At 37.8% G+C, this 17896-nt stretch overlaps 1 protein-coding gene across 2 annotated transcripts in view; it reads right to left on the bottom strand.

Moving 5' to 3' along the window:
• Positions 1-5159: 5159 nt before the first annotated feature.
• LOC136867128 (uncharacterized) overlaps positions 5160-17896 on the bottom strand; it is a 231716-nt gene continuing 218979 nt past the window's right edge. For both annotated transcript variants that reach the window (XM_067144231.2, XM_067144232.2), the window contains exons 8-9: positions 11799-12021; positions 5160-6315 (exon numbers count right to left, since the gene is read on the bottom strand). In XM_067144231.2, coding sequence (XP_067000332.2) covers positions 5937-6315; positions 11799-12021 — 602 coding nt within the window. In that variant the 3' untranslated portion in view covers positions 5160-5936. The remainder of the gene's footprint in view (positions 6316-11798; positions 12022-17896) is intronic.

The raw sequence follows: 17896 nt of genomic DNA on the forward strand, positions 1-17896 counted from the left end.
TGTACACTGAGTTAACTCAAATACAATTTCTGAGCACCTTGTAGAGTAACTCTTCGCTTTTGTGAATGGATAAAGTGAACTCTTAGTTTACTCGGAGTTGGAGAGTAGTATTTTGTGAATGCAACCCAGGAGGTAACAGAAATTCCAGTCATCTCACTAGCCTATACTATGTGAATCTATCCAAACAATTTCACACTTTAGAATCAATGAACGACGAATAGGCCCTACAATACTTTTCTGAGTTACAGTATACATAGCTGAGTTGTATATTTGTTACTCCATTCTTGCTCTTAAAACATGGCATGTGTGTTATCGCATGGCAAAATGGAACTAGTTCAAAGAGAAGATTGAAGTTATACTACTGTACTTGCAGTTCTAATATAAAGGAGTGGAGAAAAAATTTAAAAAATAAGTCCATTATAGTGTCAGAACTGAGAACGTGTGTTTCAAATCATCATTAAAGTAAATTTGTAAGATTTATTTTTCACTTGGAAGAAAAAACTAAATTGTAAGTTGTCCTGAGTTACAAATAGCTCATATTGTTCCCCTTAAATGATGTATAAACCAGTTTCTGCTGAACATGCTCCAGACTTGAATGTCTTTAAATAGACTGCAGTTTTGTAAGATTTTCATAAAATTAGTCCACTAATTAATGCCAATAATTCAAAATTTCTTAATAATAATAATAATAATAATAATAATAATAATAATAATAATAATAATAATAATAATAATAATAATAATAATAATGTTATTTGCTTTACGTCCCACTAACTACTTTTTAAGGTCTTCGGAGACGCCGAGGTGCCGGAATTTAGTCCCGCAGGAGTTCTTTTACGTGCCAGTAAATCTACCGACACGGGGCTGTCGTATTTGAGCACCTTCAAATACCACCGGACTGAGCCAGGATCGAACCTGCCAAGTTGGAGTTAGAAGTCCAGCGCCTTAACCGTCTGAGCCACTCAGCCCGGCCCAAAATTTCTTGAAATGGGCTGCAGTTTTGTAACATTTTCATAAAATTAGTCCACTAATTAGTGCCAATGACTCAAAACTGTATTAAAGTATATTCTAGAAGTCGATGGAGGTTTTAGAATGTTCCAAAAGATTCACTTGTATCTACTTGTTAGTAAGTCAGTCCAATTATATACCAAAGTTTATCCTTTGTACTGATATTCAAAATAAACTTTCAACATATTAGGTTGTATTCAGTACCTACAGTACGTATTGAAGAGATGTTAAGTACAGAACAAAAATGGCCAACCGGGCACCAGTGGGATTCGAACCCACAACCTTCCCATTCGTTCTCAACTCAGTTTGTTGAGATATATCGATACGAATGGCTGTCTGTGATTGACAGGTTAAAGTGATATCTCTGGTGACCATCAGTTAGGTCTTGCACAGCACTTCAAATCAGAAGATAAAATTTCTCAACTCTAATCAACCCCTTGTTGAGTTCCAGCTGGGACAAGGAAAGTGAAACTTCTTATTCTACCTGTGTTCAAATAATAATAATAATAATAATAATAATAATAATAATAATAATAATAATAATAATAATAATAATAATAATAATAATAATAATAATAATAATAATTTTTTTTTTATTTTTTTTTTACGAGGGATTGTGGAATCTTCAAAAGACACTTGTGAAGGGTCCGCACTCCACAAGTGTGTGGAATTCTTACCCACTAAAAACCACACACCCTTTTCCCACGATGTGTATCATCACCCCGGAACCGCTCCCTCATTACTTCAGGGTGATATCGTGCTTTGTCTTTCAGACGTCTTCTTTCTTCATTTCTCCTTTACGAACGTTCGTATGCTTCCAAATCCTTCTTCTTCTGACGAAGGACATTCTCCACGTACACTGCCACGCGATCCCAGGATTCCTGGTTTCGCAGCATCACCGAAATAATATTATCTGCTGTCAATTCTCCTAGTTCAGTTTCCACACATCTTCTCTGAATCGTCCAATGGCCGCATACAAAAAAGGTGTGAAATACGTCGTCAATGTCATCACAGTATATGCATGCTGCGTCATTCGCTCTGCCCACTTTATGCAGGAATTTCCGGAAATATCCATGCCCTGTTAGAAGCTGCGTGAGGTAGTAATTTACTTCACCATGGGCCCTTTCAACCCAGATATCCAAGCGTGGTATCAGTCGCTTGGTCCATTTGCCTCGAGGGTCACTTTCCCATCTGAGTTGCCATCGCCTCATCCGTTGACTGAAGGCACGCTTCTTTGCACATTTCTTTCCCAGCTCTCCTTGGGTTCGCCAGATTTCATGTCGCTCCAATGCAAGTAGGTCTATTGGGGCTATTGCTGCCACCGTGAGGATTGCAGGTTCGGAGACCATGCGGTATGCGCATGCAATACGTAAAGCCGCTCTCCGTTGTACGGCAGCTATCCTTCTCCGATACCAAGCGAATCTCAGGGATTCAGCCCAGATTTCAGAGCCATATAAGAGCACTGACTGAACCGTCGACATGAGAAGACGTCGTTTGCTGGATTTCGGACCTTTAATATTTCCCATTAATCTGCTAAGTGCAGTCATGTATTTTACTGCCTTGTCTGTCGCTTTCTGAATATGATTCCAGAATGTGAGCTTGGAGTCAAGTGTCACTCCTAGATATTTTGTGCTCGCAGATGTTTCAATCACTAACTCTCCAACAGTCATTGGTACAAGAGTTTCGATCCTTTTCCTCGTCAGAAGAACTATCTCCGTTTTGTGTTCGGCTAATGTTAGACTGTGGTTCATCATCCATTCTTTTATGCGCCGCATCACCTGGTTCAGTTTGATTTGAGCCATTTCAACATTACGAGCTACTATCAAGGCGGCCACATCATCAGCGTAGCCCACAAGCTTCGTGTCCTCTGGCATCTCCAAACGTAACAAGCCATCATACATTACGTTCCAAAGATCTGGACCAAGGATCGATCCCTGCGCTGCACCAGCCGTCAGGCGTTTTGTCTTTTCTCCATCTTCCGTATCATACAACAGAGTGCGATCTTTGAAGTAATCTCTCATTATGCGCATAAGATATTGTGGTAGCTTGAAGGTTTCCTCAAGAGCTACCAACATGTCGCTCCATCTTGCCGAATTGAAGGCATTTTTCACATCCAGGGTCACAAGAAGTGTCAATTTACGGGAATGATGATTGCCCATTTGTGCCATTTCTGCTGTATTCACCACCTCCCACACTGCATCTAGCGTCGAGTGTCCTCTCCGAAATCCATGTTGGCGAACAGATAGATCCCCTGCTAGTTGAACTGCTGAGAGGATTCTGGGCTGCAGAAGTTTCTCCAGGCCTTTTCCGGCTGTGTCCAGCATACATAAAGGTCTATAACCGCCAAGTTTTCCTTTGCTGATCAGAACCAAACGAGCTATTTTCCATCGGGGACTATAAACACCCGTTTGCAGGCAATGATTGTACATATTCAGCAACAGTTCTGGACATAGTTCTGCTATTATCTTTAACACTTCTGTAGGTATACCATCTGGTCCTGGAGTTTTCTTGTTTCTAAGAGAGCTAATAGCTCTATTCAGCTCTTCTACAGTGAAGAGGGGTATGTCGTCCAGTTCTTTTTCGTCGTCACAGTCAATCCTCTCTGGAAGGTCTGGGAATAGTGTATCCACAATTTGTTTAATTGTTTGCGGATCCGCACTCGGGGTTGAAAATGTCCCGAGTTTCTTCATTACAATCTTATAACCTTGTCCCCATGGATCATCTTCTACTTCTTTAGCCAGTGCCCACCATTTATCGGCTTTACTTTTTCTGATTGCATTACGGAGTTCCTTCTTCGCTGACTTGTACTCCGCTGTGACTGAGGTATTCTCTTGACTGCCTCTCATCCTCTGAGCCCTGCGTCGAAGTCGCAGACAATTCTTTCTCAGTTCAGCAATCTCTTTGGTCCACCAGTACGCTGGGCGCTTGCTATTTCGCGGCCTCCTTCGGGGCATTGAGGCGTTGCATGCTTGATGGATTAGCTGCATAGTGAGTTCAACACATACACCAGCTGCTTCTTTCCCTCTACGAGTAGAACATTTTTCAGTTATGTTCTCCATTCCATTCCGTATTACATCAATGAACGTTTCCTTGTCAATACCGGCTACGTTCCACCGTGCTGGTCTGCGCAAGATGTTTCTTTCTTGAGGAGATTCTTGGAGAAGTCGAAAGATGATATATTGGTGATTGCTCCCCGTATAGTTCTCAATCACTTGCCATTCAGAAATCTTAGGCGTAATATCCTCTGATGAAAAGGTTACATCCGGTATTGTTCCCTGGCATCCTGGCCGTCGAAATGTTGGCACATTTCCAATGTTGTTGACCACCAAACCCGTTCTGGCTGCCATCTCCATTATACGACGTCCTCTGGAGTCTGTTTGTGGCATGCCCCATTCCAACGCTTGAGCATTTACGTCACCAGCGACCACTAGTTTTTTTTCCATTCTGCGTATTACATCCTCAAGGCCATCAATTTTCATCTGAAAATTGGAAACAGATTCATTTGGCGTAAAATAACAGCTTACAATAGTGATTCCTCCAGTCTGTACCCAAACAAAACCGTCATCGCATCCATGCTGTGTTACTGGGACTTTTCCTAGATCTGGTATCCAAATTGCAGCTGTTCCGAGGTTATCCACAAACCACCCTGGATGGTCCCTCTCTTGATATGGTTCGCTAATAATAACGATGTCTACTTCCATCTCGTAAATCAGCTGTGTCATAAGATCGTTAGCTGTTTGACTCCTGTGCATGTTTGCTTGAAGTATTCGCATCATTTACTGTGATTTTTTGCCTTCTCCAGAGCTTCACGAAATATTGCACATGCTCCCGATCCAGGAATGTGATTTCGTTTAGCTTCATTGACACCCTTGTCTGTACAAAGCATACATCGTGGATTGTTCTTTTTACAGTCTACTGCCTTGTGGCCATAATAATAATAATAATAATAATAATAATAATAATAATAATAATAATAATAATAATAATAATAATAATAATGACAAGGATAATGAGGAAGTTCATGGATACTCTAACATTGTAACAACAATCAGTGCTTTTATTTTGTTAATCCGCGTGTATTGAAGTTATATATGTATAATCTGTAATCCAACAATTATAATATTGATAACATAATAATCATCATCATCATCATCCAAAGAACTGGCTTTAAAAGCTTATAAATAGTAGAATAAGAATATATAGGGAGGACATGGAGAGAACTAATTAAGAACTTTGTTTCTTAGAAATGAATAACAAGTTTAATTTAGACACAGACAATTCACAAAACATAATAACAGCATTCATACAATTCACAAAATATCACATTCATGCTTCTTCATACTGTATCACAATTACATAATTATCTACATTCATTATATCAAAGCTTTTTTTATTTTTATAAATTTGAACTGTGGTATACTATTAAGATAGTAAAATAATCTGAAATTCACAAAATCTTCCTTAGGGCAATTTTTAACTCTCCAAAGCCTTCTTCTGAATACAATACCATTATTCCCTCAATTCTATTTAATTCTCTGTTAAATTCTTGACTAAGGATAATAACAAACTGCACCATCTGAAATGACAACTTTCTAAGTGACCATCTTTATAACTGGGCTTACAACAGCTCTCTGGTGTCAAAGGTACCAAGATGTATCTCTACTCTTGATAATGCTCCATTTCTCTGCAACTTTTGTATGAATGAACCCATTGGCTGTGTTGGTGTAACCTCAGTTCAACCAGTATGTATGTGAGATGTTATACTGGGAAAATGTGGCTTTCAAAATCCTGTGCTCCATTACACACTGGTACTGGTATCATAGCATAATTACATCATCATAAGTTGCTCATCGGCCCTGCATATGTATCCATATATAATGAACTGCAGGAAGATATATGAGAATGGCAATGAGAAATACTTGAGCCTTTCAGGTTTTTGAAGATGTACTTCCTGGTAAGGTTATTACTGTTGGAGATCCTTGGAACTTCCTTAGTTCCTCCTTGATGGCTGCAATGAGAGGAACAGCTGGATCTGATGGGGCCAGCTGAGAATCTGAGAGTATAATAGTTCTGTTGATAGTTGGTTCAACAAGGATCGATCCAGGTAAATGTGGGCGATGGAAGGGACCCGCACTGAGGGGACGTGGCAGGGTTCCCGAGTGACCCGAACATGGAGACTGTTCTGCAGTACCCCACGCACCACGTGGACGGGAAGCACCTACTACTGCTGTAGCTGGTCGACGAGGATACGATGTGCGAGGTCTTGGGACTGCTTCTGCGGCACCCAATAATGGCTCTCCAACAGGCCTGAAAAATGTTAAGTACTGCAATTTAAAAAATGAAATCAAATGAGGAGCTTGAAATAGAACACAAGATAAAGTTGTTAGAACCATAGGAGCGTAACAGGTTGATGAACAGTAAGAAGCCTGGTAATTTTCTTTGAGTAAGCTGAATGGAACACAATCTTTTAGGTAATAATAATAATAATAATAATAATAATAATAATAATAATAATAATAATAATAATAATAATAATAATAATAAAACCAGGTTTACGTCCCACTAACTACTTTTATGGTTTTTTGAGATGTCAAGATGCTGGAATTTTGTCCCACAGGAGTTCTTTTATGTGCCAGTAAATTTATCAATATGAAGCAAACGAACTTGAGCACTCTCAAATACCACTGAACTGAACTGGGATTGAGCCTGCCTACTTAGATTCAGAAGGCCACACAGCCCAATAATAACACTAAGAAGAAGAATAACAACAACAAACAATACTAACAATACCGGTAATATGTTTGTGTTGTTTGGTTCGAAGCCAACAACCGGTCTTCCTTATAACACTTTTCTTGAAACATCTGGATATATTTTCCATCTTTCCAAGAGATATTTAGTCTAGGATGGACTAATCTTGCCTTGAAATCAACAGTTTGCTCAGGAGATAAACACTCGACAGAATTTGTTATGGTATTAAAAAGTCAACTGAATCAAATAGTTCACTGTTATATCTACACTGACTCCCAGGCATGAGGGAGTTTTTAAAAAGTAAATATAATCAGTGGAAAACAGTAAATAAATATGTAGAAAGACTCTGGGATGGGTTTAAAGCAATTGTTGATGAATGTGATAACAGGTTTGTACCTTTAAAGGTGGTAATGAATGGTAAAGACCCACTATGTTATAACAGAGAAGTGAAGAGATTAAGAAGGAGGTGCAGGTTGGAAAGAAATAGAGCTAGAAATGGCTGTGGAAGTAAGGAGAAATTGAAGGAACTTACTAGGAAAATTGAAACTAGCATTTTTGTTTGTCTGTTGGAGAAATACATAATCTATAACTTGTGTCAAATGGAAAGATGTTTAAGTTGTGGTCATTTTTATGATGAAAAAATATTTTGACTTGGCGCAAGTGATATTTAGTGCAGTGAAATTTTCTGTGGTCACAGTACACTGAATGGTTAGGCAAATATTTTATTGAAATTAAACCCAATCTATACTTATAAAAGAACATGTCCTGACTGACTGACTGACTGACTGATTCATTCATCATCGCCAAGCTAAAGATACTGGACATAAAGAAATGAAATTTTGAGAATACATTTATATTACAATGTAGGTGCTCACTACGGGAGGATTTTTGGATATTCCGTTGCTAACAAGGTGAAAAGGGAGGTGAATTTTTCAAATGAGTGTATCTATATCTCAAAATTTTAAAAGTTTACAGATGTTAAAATTGGTATTTAGAATCTCCTTTAAAAATAAAGAAATGCGTATTTTTTTTGTTTTTGGAAGATCTCACTAGGAGGGGTGAAAAAGGGGTTGAATGCCTTTAATGGGGATACTTATATCTCAGAAAATGAAGATATTACAGATCTGAAAATTGGTATTTGGAATATCCTTTAAAAATAAAGAAAAATGTATTGTTTTGATTTTGGAAAATCCAAATAATGGGGGTTAAACAGGAGTGACAAATGGGGTGAATTTTTAGAAAGAATATATCTACAGTATATCTCAGAAACGTAAAATGTTATAGACGTACAAATTGGTATTTGGCATCTCCCATAAAAGTAAAGAAACAGAAGTGATTTGTCTTCGGAAACTCCACTTAAGGAAAACTAAAAAGGGGGTGATATTTTAAAATGTGCATGTCTACAGTACATCTCAAAAACTTAACATGTTACAGAAGTAAAAAATGGTATTTTTAATCTCTATTAAAAATAAAGAAACATATATTTTTTGTTTCCGGAAAATAACACTGGGGTGGGGGTGGGGGTGGGGGTGGGGGTAGAAGACTGAAAATGGGATTGAATTATATTAGGATACTGATAACTCAAAAACTGAAGATGTTACAGACTTGAAAATTGGTATTTGGAATATTCTTTAAAAATAAAGAAATACGTATTTTTAGTTTTTTTAAATCCACTTAAAGGGGGAGGGGGGGGGGGGGAAATTGAAAAATTAGTTGAATTATTTGTATGAAGATGCTTTTATCTCAAGAACAAAAGATGTTGCAGATGTGAAAATTGGTATTTGGAATCTGCTTTAAAAGTAAAGAAATATGTATTTTGGGGGGCAGGGGTGAAAAGGAGTTGAATGCCTTTTATGACACATATCTCAAAAACTCAAGATGTTACAGTCATGATAATTGGTATTTAGAAGATCCTTTACTAATAAAGAAACAAGTACTTTTGTCTGGAAAATTCACTTAAAAGGGAGGGGGGAGTGTGAAAGAAAGTGAAAAAAGTGAATTCCTTTTATGGAGATACTTATATCTCAAAACTGAAGATAACAGACGTGAACATTGGTATTTGGAATCTCCTTTAAACATAAAGAAACACGTCTTCTTTCTTTTGGAAGGGGGAAGGGGTAGTAAATCAACTTAACGGCGGTGGGGTGAAATAAGGAGTTGAGACCAATTGATTTTACTTGATTCTGATCATAAACCAATCATTTTAATCTTTCCTGGGTTTGTTTTCGAGAGCCATCTTTTCCTTTTGAGAACTTAAAGTTAGATTACAGTAGATTATCCTGGCATATGAATAAAAATTTAAACATATTTGAAATAAACAATAGGAATGATATTGACCATGCAATTGTTCACCTCTATAATAAGGTCAATAATGCACAGAAATATATCATTTGTATCGCCAGAAATACCGCATGCTTGCCTACATGCGACAATGGTGCTGGTCACATTGTCAGCAATGACAATAGCAGCAAATGTAATTTACCACCAAGTAGTGGTCCTGCATCTTGCTGTGAGGTCCAGAACATTTATTAATAATAATAATAATAATAATAATAACCTAAATTCAACTAATATCACCCACCCTAATAATATTAATAATGTTCTGGATCATCGTCAAATTGTGCGGACCTCGCTGGAAACGGGTCCTGGCTGGGTAATGACTACGAATAGAGTCCGGCCGCGGGTTCAGTACCGCCAAGGCACCCAAGATGACACCACGCCGAATCTACTCAAGGATTTGATCCATATTAAAAATGCTTATAGGAAAAGATAGCAAAGATTTAGTGACCCAACTGATCAGGCGGAATACCTGGAGCTAGCCCAGGAAGTACAAAATCAATTGCTCGAAAGGAAGATTGGAAAATGGGAGGAACTTTGCCGCAATCTCTCAGAAAATGAGCCAGATCGCGAATTTTGGCAGATTCTCTCAGAAAACGAGTCGGATTGTGAATTTTGGCGGATTATATATAAAACGTTAAGCATTCAATTATAAATTTCAGTATAATATCGTGATATAGATGTTGATTCCCATAGGGAACTTGAAATATTTGTCCCAAATGAGTAAATTTATAATACCAATATCAATGGTCCATTCTTGGACATCATAAATTTTCCAGCTAACTCATTCCTGGTTGCCAGCGTTTTGCCCCCATGTGTAAAATTGGGCTCATCAGTTGGTACATAGCACATCCATCAAAATGCATGGCTAGTGCATACCATGGAAGCCACTGTATAGGCTACTTGGAGCCCCTGCAGTGCCAATGCACTTTGTCTCATTACCAAAAATTGATGCCTGCTTGGCCATCAGATGATATAGATGTTGATTCCTGTAGGGAACCTGAAATTTTGCTTGTAACCAGTTCACACCACAAAAAAATCGAGAGGATTCTTCACTAAATATCCTTCAATAGTCAATCTATATTTAAAGCTATAGCCAGCAACAAGCAACAATGTTCCCATTTAACTATCAGTATAAGAGAAAATAACCACTCCAGCTAGCAAAGACCTACACGGAAACATTCAGTTGTGAACTGTTTATTACTTCTTCAACAAAAGTATGAAGACCGTGGACCCACTTCGTAAAGGTCCATTTTAACCTTTTCTTCAAAATCTAAACTGAGTTGCTTTTAACCAAATTTCACTTGTACAATGATACTGCAACTCAAGATTCAACTTTAGCCATAGATCTTCTTATTATTATGTGGATATGGACTAGTTATCTATTTTATAAAATATTTTAAATCACCAGTGTAATATCATACCAACATTATTCATTTCTTTGCAAATATTTTAAACAAGCTTTAACTGTAAATTATCAATTAAGAACTCATAACAATTTCACATTGTATAATAATCATTCTTAATGTTATATTTGACTACAACAATCAGGATCCTGATTTTTATCTTTTAGGTATGAGTGTAAAAAGGCTGATGATGCCCTTATCACGGGCGAAATATGTCCCTTCAAATTTTAGTATAATAGGATGTAAATCCTAACTTTAGGAACTCAACTGTATTGAATAGGTTGATCCTAATAAATTTTAGTTATATTTTTTAAACTGATGTACATGTCAATATGAACCAGGCATGAAATTTGTAACATGTAATGTTCCTGCTTTGTCTCATAGAGTTTCATTAATTTCTGATAGGTGGCAGTGCTATAACTAGCCTTCATAATGGCGTATGTAACAGAGGTGCATACCAAACATAGAGCGGTTATTGAATTTCTTTTGATGGAAAACCAGGGCATCGCAGATATTCACAGGCACTTGCAGAATGTCTATGGAGACCTGGCAGAGGACAGAAGCATGGTGGGCCTTCTCTATGACAACACAAGACCTCAAACAAGTCTGCACACATGACAGGAGCTCACAAATCTTCAGTGGACTGTTCTTCCTCGTCCACCCTACAGTCCGGATCTCACGCCTTCTGTTTGGCCCAATGAAGGATGCGCCCCATGGGAAGTACTATGTGGATGATGGGGAAGTTATCGATGCAGCACAACGTTGGCTCCAACATCGACCAGTCGAGTGGTACCATGCAGGCATACAGGCCCTCACATTACAGTGGTGTAAAGCCAAAGCATTGAACGGAGATTATGTTGAAAAATAGGGTATTGTAGCAAATGGATTGGAGAATAACATGGTGTATTTGAATTCTCAATAAAACCAACCTGCTTTTAGAAAAAAATGTGTTGCATGATATATTGAACTCCCTTGATGATGATGATGATGATGATGATGATGATGATGATGATGATGATGATGATGATTTATCCTAATTCTGTCTATAGTTCCTAATACCACCCTGGCTCAGTTTGGGGTTTAAGACTGCAGGGCCTTCCTGATAACACATGATTCTTTGGGTGTTCCCCAGATTTCTAGATTTTGAACCTTGGTTATCACAGTTGCAAGTCAACATCAGACCACTATGCTAATATACATCTTTCTCTGTCAGTGGACTTTTCATTAAAAATAAAAATATGATCTTCATAGGCCCTATCTAAGAAAAAATTTGTGCATTGAGGTTACAACTGAACTTACCTTACTATAGCTGAATGGACTCTTTGCAAGGGAGGAGGACTGCTACTATCCTCTTCTGCACCAGGGCTGGCACTGCGGCTACCAAACAGGCTGAATGCATCATCTAATAACTCATGAAATCGCCGTCTCATACGACTAACATTTGTACTTGCTACATCTGGCTGTGTCAGATCTTCCTGAGGTTCTCCCAAGATAAGATCCTCAACTGCTTCATCCAAACACCCTGAAAGAAATGCCATCATAAAATAATGAGTACATGTGGGAAAAAGTGAAACTTTGAGGATGCCCTGGTAAGAAATTTTATAAATAGGTTTCAGGTTTGAATTTTGTAGAAATTGAATTCTAAATTATACAGTGATTAAAGGCTGATAAAGCTAATGAGAATGGGTCACACTCTTGATTATTGAGAAAAATAGATGAAACCATCAGTGGAAATCAGTATAAATTTTGAAACAGTCTTGCAGGGCTAAGTGGCTCAGATGGTTGAGGCGCTGACCCTTCTGACCCCAACTTGGCAGGTTCAATCCTGGCTCAGTCCAGTGGTATTTGAAGGTGCTCAAGTAAGTCAGCCTTGTGTTGGTAGATTTACTGACATGTAAATTAACTCCTGCGGGACAAAATTCCAGCACCTCGGCGTCTCCGAAAACCGCCAAAAGGTAGTTAGTGGGATGTAAAAACCAATATTATTATTATTATTATTATTATTATTATTATTATTATTATTATTATTGTTAGAAATGGTCTTAGTGCTAGAGACGCCCTAGTGTTTTAGTTAAAAAATATCTTGATCAACTACAGACTGTCTTTCCTTCCTTCAATGATTATGATTTAAGGATATGAACATCATCAAGAAGCTGTATTGGAACCAAACAGCTCACATCAAAATTGGAGACAATGTTCCTGAAGAGGTCAAAATTACAGAAAGATGTGAGACAAGGTTATATCCTCTCTCCAATAATTTTTATTTTTACTCTGAAGCTATTTTCAACTTGCCCTTGATGAAGTTAATAAGGGAATGAAGACAAATGGGAGCAAAAAGAAACAGCATCCACTTTGCAATTGAAATTGTGATACTTGCTGACAAGCTTCCAAGGAGTTTGGACTTAAAATACAACATTCACAAAACAAAATTCATGGTAATCAGCAAGTAGAAAATCACCAACACATTATGAACCTGGACAGAAACAGCAATGAAAGGGTTTCACATTTCAGGTACCGGTACTTAAGACATAGCTGTAGAAATCAAAACCAGAATTGGCACTGCAAGAAGTGTATTTCTAAAATTAAAACACCGTGTGTGCAGCCGGGACCTCCGGTTCAAACTCACTGGGAGTGTCATGTGCTACTTGTGTTGCTTTACAGTATCAAAGGCTGGAAACTAAAGGCTTCGTCAATGAATCGAGTGCAAGTCTTTGAAATGTGGACATATCACAGATTGTTCAAGATCCCATGGGTAGACCACATCACAAACTTCCAGAAATTCCACTAAAAGCTATTTTTGTAAAATTTGAGATTATAGTATGTAACAAACAACTCCTATGAAGTTTCCATATAATTAACCTCATTTATAACAGGCTTCCTTTCCCAATTACTCATGAATAAACAATTTCAATTCTGGAAATTTGTAAAATCAACAGTATGGTATTCTATAACAAAGAAGTCAGCTCCCAGACAAAACTCTCTTTACATCGGGCGGTTCTCAGACCAACTTTGCTGTACTGGGGGTGAAAGCTAGGTGGACATCAGACATCTTATTTTTAAGTTAGAGGTGACAGGCATGAAAGTAGCACTAACAAAAACAGGTGATAACAATGGCAGAAGGGTCCTAGGAATGAAGATATAAAGTCTGTTAGGATTGAATTTCATGCATGAAGCTGTCCGCATAAACCACCTTTGATGGTGAGTTCATGTGAGCAGAACGGAGGAGGATAGATTACCTAGAAGAAGAATAATAGACTTGGCTGTAGAGTGTAAGAGAAGTAGAGGAAGAACAGGGTGACTTCAGTTAGACTCAGTTTTTAAGGAGATGGTGGAGGTATTTTGTTAATTCACAGAGACTTGCAGCTGAATGCTATACATTTCCGGCCAAAAGTTTCTGGACAAGCATTACACTGCTAAAGAGTGGACTGAGATTAAAAGAAAACAACACACCTATGCAAGGAATTGACAAATATATATTCCAAAACTAAAATTTTACAATAAAACTATGTTTTTACATTACATTTGAGCAAAAAATACACAATATGTTCACATTACTCCTATAGATCAACAGAACGCATCAAACTCTCTTCTCATCAAAGAAATTCTGCTTTGCTGCAAGTACACTTTTAATTATTCTCGGCATTCTCAGAACAAATTTTTCTAACACATGGAGGTATACCTTGCCAGGCATTTTACAAGATGTCCCACAGCTTTTCCGATGAAGAGAAGACTCTTTTCGGACTTACCAATCCAACTCCTCCCACAGCAGCTCAATTGGATTTAAGTATGGGAATTGGGGATGGGGCATTCCATTAAAAACTTCCCCAGGATTTTGTTTGTTTTGCAGATAATTCATGCACTAGCAAGACATGTGTCTGGGGTCATTGACTTGTTGGAGGACAAACCCATGTTGTTGTCGAGAAGGAAGAGCATAACGAGATAGGATGGAATGGTAGCCGTCTTTGTCCAGTGTTCCTTGAATTCGGTGCAGTCTACCAACTCCACTGAATGTGAAACAACCCCAAACCATCATGGAGCTCCCTCCATGTTTCACTGTAGGTGTTATACAATAGGATGCATTTTTTCCGATACTGAATGTTGAATATAAACTCGTTGCCATTGCTCGAAAACCTTCAAAACTTGATTACAGTAATATATTCTGTCATTAAACAAACATTCAAGATATTCATGCAGGTAAATATGTTTTGTCTGGAAACTTTTGGCAGGCAATGTATGTATGTATGTATGTATGTATGTATGTATGTATGTATGTATGTATGTATGTATGTATGTATGTATGCACTCACACGGATGACGATCTACGTTGGACGTGATATCACTTCGAAACCCTATTCAATAACTTTTACAACCTTATACGGCACTCGCTAGACTTCAAAATTCTTATCCAAGTGGAAAATAAAACAAATGACTCTTTTAGTCGTACTCTCACATTTACAAAACTTAGTAGGGGTGACCACTGCGTCGTACATAATTCATGTCCAGTTATATATCTTGTCTCATGATTTCACACTTTAAAATGAGGTAAAGGTAGGGTTCAGTAATTCTAATCTATCTACTGGAATGAAAGGTCTGTTTAAGGTCTGTTTAAAAGATTCCTATTTATTCAGGAAAATTCTGAAGCAATCTGATATGTCAACGGTATCATAGAAGTATGCATGTATGTATGTATGTATGTATGTATGTATGTATGTATGTATGTATTGAACCCTTTAGGTCCATATAGAGGGATACCTACCTTTCTTACCTATCAGCAAAGTTCATGAGATCTGTCTCTTGGGTCGTATCGGGTTCTTCGTCACTTGCTAAGGTAAAGGTAGGGTTCAGTAATTCTAATCTATCTACTGGAATGAAAGGTCTGTTTAAAAGATTCCTATTTATTCAGGAAAATTCTGAAGCAATCTGATATGTCAACGGTATCATAGAAGTCAATTGTGTCCACTGGACACCACAATCATTTTTACATAAACGTCAGAACACTGGTGTGAGACTTTAACGTAACTGCCTGACGGGCATTCATACTAAAAACCATTGTCTCAAATATTAATCATTTAAGAAAGGAAAGTCTGGAAATCCTTAAATTCGGCTTCCATGTGAGACCACATATACCATCATAGTGATTCGTTATGGTCCAGCCCTCGTAACACGAACTCTGGACTCTGGGTATAATTAAGGCCGTCCAATTGGTGTGTGTCACACAGTGGTTCTACGGCATGGACCCTTAATTGAATCGATGTGACCTGCGTCTATGTCATGGACCGACATCTAATCTTCTAAGTTACTTTAAAGTCATTGTGGATGATGACCGCAAGGAAATGATGCTACAATGGCATATGGCCCTAATCCAAGTCACTGAGGTTGATGACCCCCTGACCATCCAAGTTTCTAGGCTGAAGGCTAAACACAATTAAGTTACATCGGTTGATGACCAAAGTTTCCACTTTACTATCCCCAGCACATTCACTGCTCAATCAATCAAAGTTCAATAATTACAACAACAGCAATGCTCACAAACTTTGTGGCAGTAAAATCCATTTCCTTCGGATATGTCCCCTTAATCGTTACTTTATATTTTAAATATTCCCCAGAAAAGAAACTAAAATTTCCAGAATGCATCTCCAAGTGATTCGCTTGATTAAAGTTATTTCAAAATGCGGTTTCACTGGATTTAATAATTTAATAAATTTAAATGATTTGACGAAATGTTAACGAACAACAAATTTTATCTCCGCGGACTCTGGTTTCTTCACAAATTTATACGCAGCTGTGATGTGAATTCAATCTTGTGATGTTTGTCTGGCTGGAAAAGAATTGTTACATAATTCATGTCCAGTTATATATCTTGTCTCATGATTTCACACTTTAAAATCTAATCTAGTCCTAACCGTTATTAACACTTGGATATCCTAATAATCTACGTACAAACCAAACAACTCGCCATATAATTACGATGGCATATCTCGTCATACCATTTATGAATTTTGCACACCCCTCACAGACAAACCAATCATCACAACCATCGCTCTATATTTTGGACAACCCTGAATTTGGTTACTCCGTTCCTTATACTCGAAGTTCATGGTTTCAAATGTTCAATACGTCCCCAATTAAACAAATCTTACAGTATTTCACAATACTCAGATCATTACCGGCTATGAATTTCAACTAAATCCAGCATTTTAACGTTTTCCCCGGCCGAGAATACAGTACAATCTCAATTCCACGCCTGTCCCTTTATCACAGCTGAGGCCTCTCGTCCCCAAGTTCGCTTGGCAGTAACATGAAACACCTGGTTAGTTCCAGTTGACTGGCTTCTCAAAATGCTCTCTTTAAACTCTGCCGACATAATTAAACAAATACGATATTCTAACCAACAAAATGCACAGATTATGCTTCAAGATGCCCACACTAATTATACGCGTCGCCAATTAATACCGCTATGGATTTCTATGTATTTCTTTCCATTCCCAACATTATAAAATATACCTCGGGCTATCGTGTCCCGGCTTCAATGACAGGACTCTAACCTGATTCGCACATCTCATCTCAACTCATATAAAACATTCCTCGGGCTTCCATGTCCCGGCTTCAATGACAGGTCCAACCTGATTCACAAATCTCATATCAACAAAACTAACCTCTGTTTCCCAGCTCCACAATTATCATCGACAAAGAATTGGAATAAAATCCTTACTAGAAATTTCGACGTCTAATATCGCACAATGCATTACTCATGAATAACTTCGCATAAATGATATCGTATTTAATAACTTGATTTTTACGAACAAAATGACTGAAACATTCTACTAGATCTTTTTATTGTCAGTCAGACACAGTTTAAAACTGGGTCTAGAAAACGTTTCTCTCCGTGACCAAATTCATCACCCTAGGTTCTCACCCGACAGCGCGCTTCCACTCGATTGAAAATGAGTGACCATGGATTTCTACATTATTAACGTCTAATTGCAGACAGGAAAAATTTACGTCGAATGAACATCTTAATTTGACATCACAAAATATAGGCAGTACACTCACACGGATGACGATCTACGTTGGACGTGATATCACTTCGAAACCCTATTCAATAACTTTTACGACCTTATACGGCACTCGCTAGACTTCAAAATTCTTATCCAAGTGGAAAATAAAACAAATGACTCTTTTAGTCGTACTCTCACATTTACAAAACTTAGTAGGGGTGACCACTGCGTCGTATATCCCCATTCAAATACACTTTTAGAGATCATGAGACAAGATATAAGAGGTAGTAAGATTGAAAGTCACCTACCTCATGTAGTCACACCATTGTTCGTCATAGGGCTCACCTGCGACCCTGGCATTTTATTTAGCCATTTTTACATTCATGGCTTTACAAACCA

Source organism: Anabrus simplex, chromosome 3 (assembly GCF_040414725.1).
Source record: "Anabrus simplex isolate iqAnaSimp1 chromosome 3, ASM4041472v1, whole genome shotgun sequence".
In the NCBI taxonomy this organism is placed as follows: domain Eukaryota; kingdom Metazoa; phylum Arthropoda; class Insecta; order Orthoptera; family Tettigoniidae; genus Anabrus; species Anabrus simplex.